The 9,878-nt window shown below is 48.6% G+C and overlaps 1 protein-coding gene across 4 annotated transcripts; it reads left to right on the plus strand.

Annotated features, from left to right (window-relative positions):
* Positions 1-1,265: 1,265 nt before the first annotated feature.
* On the plus strand, positions 1,266-8,592 carry PGLYRP2 (peptidoglycan recognition protein 2). 4 transcript variants are annotated; one of them, XM_074306435.1, is made up of 7 exons: positions 1,266-1,358; positions 1,571-1,676; positions 2,859-2,961; positions 3,949-4,944; positions 6,174-6,384; positions 7,453-7,747; positions 8,207-8,592. In XM_074306435.1, the coding sequence occupies exons 3-7, from the start codon at positions 2,898-2,900 to the stop codon at positions 8,261-8,263; spliced, it is 1,623 nt and encodes a 540-aa protein (XP_074162536.1). In that variant the 5' UTR covers positions 1,266-1,358; positions 1,571-1,676; positions 2,859-2,897; the 3' UTR covers positions 8,264-8,592. The 4 variants fall into 4 exon arrangements, with proteins under 4 accessions (XP_074162536.1, XP_074162546.1, XP_074162556.1 ...); XM_074306445.1 differs by having other exon boundaries at positions 1,308-1,676; positions 8,210-8,592; XM_074306455.1 differs by having other exon boundaries at positions 1,309-1,676.
* The last annotated feature ends 1,286 nt before the right edge of the window (positions 8,593-9,878 follow it).

Raw genomic sequence — 9,878 nt, forward strand, 5'->3', positions numbered from 1 at the left:
GGATTAACCAATGGTCACAGTAAAGGAGTATATAGCAAAGGAAAAAAGGTCAAGTGGAAAGATCAGGCTTAGATCAGGTCTTCTGACTCTCTATCCAGGAGTTTCCCAGAACAATGAAACCTTTAATCTATGGTTCTCATAAGAGTTGTTGTAAAGATTAAATAATGTTATAGATAAAAAAGTACTTTGCAGATCATAAAGCCAATATAAATGTCAACTATTATTATCCTAAACCAAACTCTGTCCCCATTATCATCCGATGATTCTGTCTCTGGTGCCATTTAGGATTTAGTTGGCTTAGGTATTGATAGGTCACACAGTGATGGGATTCTGATAGCTGCCCCCCCCACTCCAGCCCAAACCTGCTCCCACCCCCAAACCCAATGGAAATCATTAATGGATGAACAGGCCAGCATATTCTGTAATCACATAAACAGTTTACCACAAAATATAACACAGAAATCAGCTAATAAAAAAATAGCATCAACAAAATGCAAAATAGGACATTGGACTATAAATCTCCAATAAATCATTCCCCACAACATGGCACCTGTGCATTTCCCTTTCTTTGGTGTCCTTGGGTGAATCTATGCCAATTATAATATCATTGCCATATATTAAAACTCCCTAAGTGAACTTTTCTATAGGCATTCTGGGTAAATGGCATGTACAGTTCCACCAGGGCTTTGAGGACCTCCCCATGTTAGCAAATTCCTCCTATAGCCCCCAAATTTACATATTTTATGATGATGTAATCAGTACCATTTACTTTATAAAGATCTTTGTCTTGCTTAGCTGGACTACTGACTCCTTCAGGGAGCTTGGCCACCCATTGAGTGTGTAAATCTCACTAAAATGACTCTACTTGGGTTGGAGACTGAACCTGAATTCTTTCAGAGGTGACACACCACAATATGTACCTGATACTTCAACAGCAACATCTCTGAATCAAAATGGGACAGCAAGATGAGCTAATCTGATATGTACCTGAATCAGTGTTCTTCCTCTATAGTGGACCCCATCCAGTTTCTGCTAGAAGAAGACCTCTTGTAATGAGGAGTCTAGCAATTCCTGTGGAGGTAGGTCATTCCAACTTTTAGACAACTGCTGATTGTACAGTTCTTTCCCACTTAGACACAAAGCCAAAGAACACAAAAAAAGGGCCCCACATGGACTTCCTCCTATCCTGTCTTGGGTAGCCCTTGCTGGCCTCACAGGGGATTTCCTACTGCGCCGTCCCTCCCCTTGTCATTGCTGTGTTCTCTTCTGAGCCACCTGGGAACTTCCCAGGCTCAGAGTCCCAGTAAGTGAAGAAATCTACCAGACTAACAGTCACTTGGGAGTTTGCTACCCCGCCTGTGAGTTGGAATAAAGGGCAGACAGATAGACTGCCAGTGGGTATTCAGCCTTCAGAGCTTGGAGACCAATGCAAGAGGGCTTATACTTTGCCCTGGGAGAGGCCGCTTCTGCTTCCCAACTCAGAGTAGCTCCTGGGATGGATTTGGTCACAGAATCTTAGGTTTTATTAGTGGGAAGAGAGACAAGCTGGTCCAACCGTTTCATTTTACAGTGAAATTCAGATTGGGGAGTGAAAGGAGTAGCCCGGGAGCCAGGCCTCTGAATCCCTTGTCCGGATTTCTGTTCTTGGAGTGAGCATTTGCTGCCATCAACAAGAGGTAAGTGTGAGAGTGTGGAGGGGTTGTTGGAGGAGTGGAGAGCACCTTGAAAGGGCAGAGGAGTCATAAGATAAATGCTGTTATGGGGAAAAACAGCACTTGGAGTTCTCTTTTATCCTGATCCAGGATGAGGATTCTGGGACTCTTCAGACTCTCTGGGTATATATAGGTCTTTCTTTCTCAGAGAAGGAAATTAGGAAAAATCTTGAGGTTGTGCCCTACTTCCCTCACAATCAAGAAGACTGGATCCAAAGTATCTGGGAGGTGCTAGTGTATAGTTACCTTACCAAATCACAGGAACACCACACTACCACCACCACCACAATCACTAGATAACCTGTCTTTCCAGTTGTATACAACAAGGCTAGAACTCAGGATTCCCCAGTTAGGTGATAGTGTTATTTATGGTGGGGCTACATGGGAGGAACCTTATGTCCTAGTCCAGCTGCACTTGACACATTTCACCTAGAAGATAAAGATACACTAGCAAGGAGTGGCCATCCCCTTATTTTGGCATCTCTTTATTCTCTCTGGGAAATAGGGATAGTCATTCTTGGTCTTTATTGCCCAGAAATGGAGAAGATTGTATCCATGAGGATCTTTATGATCATTTGAACAGAGGGCACTCTCCTAGACACAGGAGAAGGGTGGAGACAAAAGACTCCGTAAATTGTACTTGGCAGAGTGGGGCAAAACTGAGGAAGATGTAAAGAACAGAGAGGAAAGGATATAGAGTAACAGGAAAATGAAGGTCCTCCATAAGGTGTGACCAGGCTCCTCCAAGGACTCCTCTGGAAGCCAATGGCAAAGAGTGGCTTGGACTCAAAACTTACTCCTATCCCAGGAAGAGCAGGAGATGCATATATAAACTCCTAGCCACACACCTAGCTCTGTCTAACCTATTCCACCCTCTTCAAGTTCCCTGACCCTAAGCTGGCCCATCTGGGACTTCTATAGCTTAGTTTCATGATATCCTTATCAGAAAAGGGAGGAAGAGAGAGGAAGCTAACTCCAAAGCCAAGGAGTTCAAATCTAGAAAGGATAGAAGTCTTAATCACCTCGTTCAGCCTTGTTTTCTCTCCTGGCAGCAGTAAAAACTTCTCATCTCTTACTACTCAAATCCTCTTAGCATGTTTGGCGTCATACTCCTGGACTTTACCTTGAATGTCATGATTCTTACAGCCTTTTCTCCAAGGAAGACTCTTTGGACAGGGCTCTGCAATGTTGCTCTGGGGGTGTCTTTTCATCATGCTGGATGTTCTGCTGTGGCCTGAGTTCAGAGCAGGTATGCTCAGGGAGGCACCCATGGGAGTCTCCACAGTTCATCTAAAGGGCTAGTGTTGGGGCATTTGATAGCTATCTTACTGTGGTTCTAGAGAAAAGGTTCCCAGACATAGAGGGTTGGGGATCAATATTAGGGACGTAAGACAGAGAGTATAGAGTCCCCCAGAGCTAAGATGTCTAAATTTAGGGGAAAAAGGTGAATCAGGGATTGAAGGTTCTAAAGAAAGCAGGAAAGGAAGTAAAGATAGGGGGAGCTTATGCTAGAAGCAGATCAGCAGGTTTCCAAGTGACTTGTTAGTCTGGTAGATTATTGTGCTCTGCTTGATATGAGCTGGATTTAAGCCTGGATTCAAATTCTGCTTCTGCTATCTATATGTCTTTGAGCAAGTGCTTAAAAACTCATCTATAAATATAGACTGGAAGACACCTAAGGTCTCTTCCACCTAAAATCTCTGATCCTGTTTCCTAAAGTCTTCTTCAGTTCATGACTTCTCTATTGTAAAGTCTTTTCTGAAAGATGTTCTGAATACTTCATCCACTCTGATATCCCATATTCTAGAATTCAGGGCTTCTTAAACTTTTTTTCTATGCACAAGCTTTTTTTGCTCAGGAAATTTTTACCTGACTTCAGCTGTATTGGTATATAAAACAGGTATACAGGCTCTATTGATGATTTATTATGTGATGTTAAAAAAGTCACTTTTCTTCTCTGGCCCTTAGTGTTATCATCTGAAAAAAAAAATCTTAAAATCTGGGTCCCACAATCCCCTTTAGCTTTTGGGTGGAAGTGAATGATGTATAAAGCTCCTTTAATTTCCAATATTCTCTGTGACTGGAAGTCTAGATCCTGACATGGTAATTAATAAGAGTAATCTCCAATTCTTGGGATGCAAAATTTACCCAAGCCCAACAGAATGAGGCAAAGAGGGGGTAGAATTTGGAAGATGCAAGCCACTCTCTAAGTCATGATGTTCCTCTTTCCCTACAGCACCTCTGCCTTTGCAGATGGACTCCGTTATCCAGATTCTAGCACAATTAGAGCAAGAAGAGCCTGTTCTCCATCTCACAGCTCCTGGTCTACTTTTGATGTCTGGGAGTCCAAACAACTTCTCCCAGTACCTCCTCTTTTCAGAGACTCCATCTCCAGTGCAGCTCAAGCTTGACCTTCTTAGTCCAGAACTCCAAGCATTAGCCACCAGCTTAATCCCCCACCGAGTGGACTCTGGGCAAGAGCATGGGGTAGTATTAGCACCCGATGGCTCCACAGTGGCCGTGGAGCCCCTTCTGGCAGGGTTAGAGGTTGGGCTCCGAGGCAGAAGGTCTATCCCCCTTCCCCTGGAGTTCATAGCTTCTCCTTCTGAAGTCAGAGCTGCTCACAAGAAGGAAGGACTTACATTGGTCCCTCAAGTCAGCATGCCCCTCCAAGATGATGGAAACATTTCCCTGGACCCCACTATCCTCCCAACTGTCCATACTAACTCCTCAACCAATATAGATAACCTCCTGACTGTCACTCTGACCAAAGCATTAGGGGTAGCCTTCCTTCCAGGTCCTGGAACCCAAACTCCCAAAGGCCTAGGACCTGATGGTTGTTGGGATCAAATTTCAGCCCCCAAGACCTTCTCTCTATTAAACTCTGAGGCCCCCTCTCCTCTCACTGTAGCTTTCCTCAATGGGGCACTGGATGGGGCCCTGCTAGGGGACTACCTGAGCAGGCACCCCAAGCCCAGCCCCCCACTCAGCCACTTACTGGCCCAGTACTATGGAGCAGGCGTGGATGGGGACCCCCAATTTCGGAGTAACTTCCGCAGGGATAATGGTGCCAGCCTGATTTCACAGGAGTCCTTAGTCCAACAGATATGGGGCTCTTTGTTCCTGATACAAGAGTTAGAGCCATCTAATTCCCAGCTGAAAAATCTATCCCAAGCTCAACTGGCTGAAGTTGCTACTCAAGCTGCCAAGGAGTTCACTGAGGCTTTTCTGGGTGAGGTGGAATCTGTTTTTACATGTACACGTGAATATGTACCAGGAACTATTGTTACTCAATCAAAGGGGCTTTTAGAATAGGAGACACCCCAGCTGTTAGATTCAATCACTTCCTGCCTGTGGGGGGGCGGGGTGAGAAGGAAGGAGGAAGCAGGGGGGAAGGGAGTGGTTTCCACTGGGATTAACCAAGGTATATTCTGGGCTGGAATTTCTGGAACTAGCTAGTGTTGTTTTCTGATGTGGAAAACTCTTGTTCATCCTGGATGTTTTGAAAAAGGCAGAATCGCCCTTGGTCATTTGGGCCTCATTAGCCTAAATTCTTAAAGTCCCTTTGGCTCTGTGATCCTGTGCTCCGCTTGATATAAACTGCATTTAGGGTCTGAAGGCCTGGATTCAAATTCTACTTCTGCTATTTGTGTGTCTTTAAACAAGTCACTTAAAAATTCATTTGTAAATATAGACTGGAAGACTCCTAAGGTCCCTTCCAGCTAAAATCTATGCTCCTAAAATCCCTTTCAGCTCCTGTCTTCTCTGTTGTAAAGTCCCCTTTGAAAATGACATAGGAATACCGAACACTTCCTCCACTCTGATATCCCATGTTCTAGAATTCAGGGCTTCTTAAACTCTTTCTATTCCCAAGCCCTTTCTGCCCAGGAAATTTTTACCTGACTCCAGATATAGCAGCATATAACATAGATATACAGATCAAACATTTACTGATAATAAATTACAGTTTTGCGACTCACTTTCAGTTACAAGATCTCATATGGAGTTTAAGAAACTGGGTGATCTAGATCAACTCTGGAAGACTTGAGCTCAGAGCTAGACAGGGAAACCAGAATCCAAACCTGATGTAAGCAGAAGAGATTGTTCCTTGGAGCACACTAAGTGAGAACAAAGAGGCTGGGTCAGGACCAGAGAAAACTCTGGGTAGTGACAGGAAATCATCACAAAGTACTAGGGTCTGTGCTTTCTGAGGAGGAGCAATCCATCCATCCAGACCCTAGCAGGCCCAGGCAGCTCGGAAATCCTGGCCCTACTGAGCCCCTAACCTCAGATGCCCTCATCCCAAACCCCTCTAAGGCAGGAGGTCAAGCTGGGGCAGAAGGTTCGATGTACATGTAGGTGACTCCCTCCGAGGAGATGACTGAAGTTTTAAGTGAGGCTCCTGCTGCTGCTCCACCTTCAGAAGCACACTGACACTGGCGTCTCATGTCTGTCACCCAGAGTGTCCGGCCATCTTGCCCCGCTGCCGCTGGCAGGCCGCTCCTTACCGAGGGACTCCCACGATGCTGAAGCTACCTTTGGGGTTCCTTTATGTGCATCACACCTACCAGCCCAACCAACCGTGTACCAGCTTCCTCCAGTGCGCTGCTGACATGCGAAGCATGCAACGTTTCCACCAGGACACCAGAGGCTGGGATGACATCGGCTACAGGTAGGAGAGGGGAGGCGAAAAAGAGAGAGAGAAACAGAGATAGACAGAGACAGAAATAGGCAGAGACACATAGAGAGAGAGACAGAGAGACAGATTCACAGAGAGAGAGACAGAGAGAGTCCTTATCTTCAGGGATTTTATATTCTATCATGGGATAGATAGAGATAAACATAGATCTATGTATATATGTACACATATAAGGAGGAGATGGCAAAGCCCAAATGGGATACAACTGAAGCAAATTAATATTAACAATGGATGCACACACATATACGTGTGTTATGTATATGAAAAACAGAAGATAACTGAGGTCGGATGAAGGAAATTCAGCAAAGGCGTCATGCGTGAGGTAAAACACGCGTCGGTCTTCCAGAAAAACCTGTGATTCTATGACGTAGAGAGGAGGCAGTGTATGGGGAAGGGCTGCACACAGAAAGGACAGGGACCTCTGTCGGTCTAGGGCGTTATGACTGGTCACGCCCCTCTCGGGGCAGGGAGGTCTGTTTCCATGGCGCCATGTTTTAAGAGGGCTGGGGGCAGCAGAATCTTGGACGGATCAGAGGCCCTGAGCGGGAACCTCAGTCTGGTCACTCCGGACTAGGAGATCTGGCACAATTCACTTAACCTTCCGCAGTGACAGGAAATAATCACAAAGTCCCGGGACCTTTGACAGAGCTACCAGAACAAAGAGGGGGATGGGAAGCAGCCCCTGGGAGGATGCGGGAGAGGTTTAGAAGAACCAGTTGTTTTCGAACAGCCTGCGAACTGTCCAAGGGATATTACTGTTCCGTGAGGCACAAAAGGAGAAAACGTGCCCTGGGGAGGGGGTAAGTGAAGGGAAATGTTTCGGTTAGAGCCTGCCCCAGTCTCAGGAGGGTCTCAGCCGCAGCGAGCCCCTTCCTCAGGAGTGTTCGGGGCAGCTGGTCCCCGCAGCCAGGGAGGCTAGAGCTCGGATCCCGCTCGTCCGGGTGCCCATGCGCCCCATCCGGGAATGTGGGAGGGGGGATGTGCGAGCCCGGCGCACACGACGCCCGGGACGCCCTCACGTTCCGCACCTTCCCCCGGCAGCTTCGTGATGGGCTCGGACGGCTACGTGTACGAGGGTCGGGGCTGGCGCTGGGTGGGGGCCCACACCCTCGGCCACAACTCCCTGGGCTTCGGCGTCTCCGTCATTGGTAACTACACGGCCGTACTGCCTGCGGCCCACGTCCTGAGGGCGGTGCGCGATTCCCTTCCCCGCTGTGCCCTGCGAGCGGGCTACCTGCGGCCGGACTACACCATACAAGGCCACCGGCAGCTAGTCCACACCGACTGCCCCGGGGACGCCCTCTACCGGCAGATCAGCACGTGGCCGCACTTCGGGGTGAGCGCCCTCCGCCCCGCCCCTTTCCCGGACCCGCCCCCGCCCGATTCTGGGCTCCGCCCCAATGCCAGACCTCAGGGCCCGGTCCCCACCCCGCCCCCAGCCCTAATCCGCCCGTGCTCAGCCCGCCCCTGGTCCTGCCCCAAGCCTTGCTCCTGGCTCCTCCCAGACCCCGGTTCTGCTCCCAGCCTGAACCTCATCCAGTCTTTGCTTCTGACTCCACCCCCAACTTTATTCCCTGCGCCCTCATCTTGGCCCGATTCCGGTACTTAACCCGACTCTCTATCTCCCTTCTCTCCTCCGGTCTTCCCCGCACTCTCCCTCCTCCCTGCCTCCGGCGGGAGTCACCCCTGGCAGGATATGAAACAGGCCCCTTTCCCCCTTGCTCATACCTATCCAGCACCCTCCGCGGCCTCCGGAACCCCGGGACTTTCCCCGAGTGTTGTTCGTCTTTTCCAGGAGAAGAAGAAAAGCTTAAAGAAGAGTCCTCTCAGTCTCCTCCAACCCCCTAAATAAACCGACTGAGAGCAGCGTGCTTTCAGACACCAGGCTGGCAGTCGAGGCGAACTCCGTTTCCAGCTGGTCATTCTGTGTGACCGCGGAGGCCGAGGTGGAAGCTGTACCAGCTCTCCCGAGGATTTCCTGGAGTCCGGAATCAGGACGGTCGGCGCGTGCCGTCCTTGGGCCCCTTCCATGCCCCTCTGCTCCGACCTGTGCTCCAAAGTTCCTCGAGAGTAGAGGATGTCTCCCTGAGATTATTCCCGTCTACTGAATGTGGCTTTGGGGGACTAGGGAGGGGCAGAATAGTACAGCGACAAATCAGTCAATAAACATTAATCAAGTGACCGTTGTCGTGAGCCGCCCGATTAAATGCGGGATCCAAATGCAAAAAAAAAAAAAAAAAAAAAAAAAAAAAAGATAATCTCTCCTTCAGTTCCCAACTTAATGGAGAACACCCCAAAAAGAAGCTGAAAAGGTGGGGAAGGAGGTAGGGGTAGAGATGTGTCTGATGGAAGTGTCAGAGAATTCCCAAAGTAGTGCAGCCAGGTAAGAAAGGAGATGTTCGGAGGTGAGCTTCCAGGTCAGAGAGACCGAGAGCGATGATGAGCGGGAGAACCGAGGCAGATGGGATCTTGCTGGACAATGAGGTCATCTCAGTAATGAACTTCCGGGGCACAGAGGAGAAGGCCAGATATCTGGATCTTTCTGGGCTTTTCTTATTTATGATCTCATGTGAACTTCACAAAATACTTATGAAATAGGTAGTTATTCTCCACATTTTACAGAACTGAAGCTCAGAGAGCTTGTGATTTACACATGTTCTTATTGGCTGCCGCACACTCCCATAGAGACAGGGGAGCAGCAAAGATGGCGTTCCTTGACTGGCAAGCCAGCTTCCTCCTCCCCAGCAGTGTGGCGCTAGTGAGTCATGGTGTGTCCGAGAGAATGGCCTAAACTCTCATCTTGGAGGATAACTTCCTTCTCTCCCCCTCTCCCCCACCTATATGGCTGGTTCCTACGCAGACCCCTCAGCCTCCTAAGATGCTGCCAGCTGAGTCCCGTGCTGGAAGTATATACTTGGAGCTTCTGTAATTGATTCCAGTTGATTTACCATGTGATTGAGAGGAATTTTTTCCCACTGGCTATGGGCCTCTCTTTGTAGTCCGAGACAGGCCGATGACTCATACGGAGTGTCCAGTGAGACTGTACGCTGAAGGCTGTGCCCATCCAGCCCCATGGCCAGGAGAAAGGTCGCCTGGGTTCTGGCCACCTAAAGGCCCATATTCCCAGCATCATGTGTCAGCCTGTAAGGGAGCGGGCCCAGAGCTTCTCCCCTTCCAGCTTTGGGTCTCAGTGTACTCAGCTCAGTCCAATCTAGAGAGAGGAGTGGAAACATCTAGTGTTCTTTTAATATCTCCACAGCCAATCAAAAAGCATCCTGTAGTTAGCCAATCAGAAGCAGTTACAGAAAATCTACCCGGGCCCTGAGTCTCTCCCAGGCCATCACACATCCATTACAAGGCCGTTACTCAGGGCTATTATATGTCACCACAGCGCTTGTGGAAGGACACTCCCCAGGGTCTCCATGTGGAAAAATCATCTCAGCAAACTGATGGGCTTTCCATGTGTC

The sequence above is a fragment of the Sminthopsis crassicaudata genome, chromosome 1 (genome assembly GCF_048593235.1).
Source record: "Sminthopsis crassicaudata isolate SCR6 chromosome 1, ASM4859323v1, whole genome shotgun sequence".
In the NCBI taxonomy this organism is placed as follows: Eukaryota; Metazoa; Chordata; class Mammalia; order Dasyuromorphia; family Dasyuridae; genus Sminthopsis; species Sminthopsis crassicaudata.

Bases quoted from the DNA above. Each gene is read 5' to 3' on its own strand.
- PGLYRP2 (XM_074306435.1), top strand. From the start codon at position 2,898: ATGTTGCTCTGGGGGTGTCTTTTCATCATGCTGGATGTTCTGCTGTGG. The intron at 2,962-3,948 runs GTATGCTCAGGG...CTTTCCCTACAG, and splicing joins GTGGCCTGAGTTCAGAGCAG to CACCTCTGCCTTTGCAGATG. The intron at 6,385-7,452 runs GTAGGAGAGGGG...TTCCCCCGGCAG, and splicing joins TGGGATGACATCGGCTACAG to CTTCGTGATGGGCTCGGACG.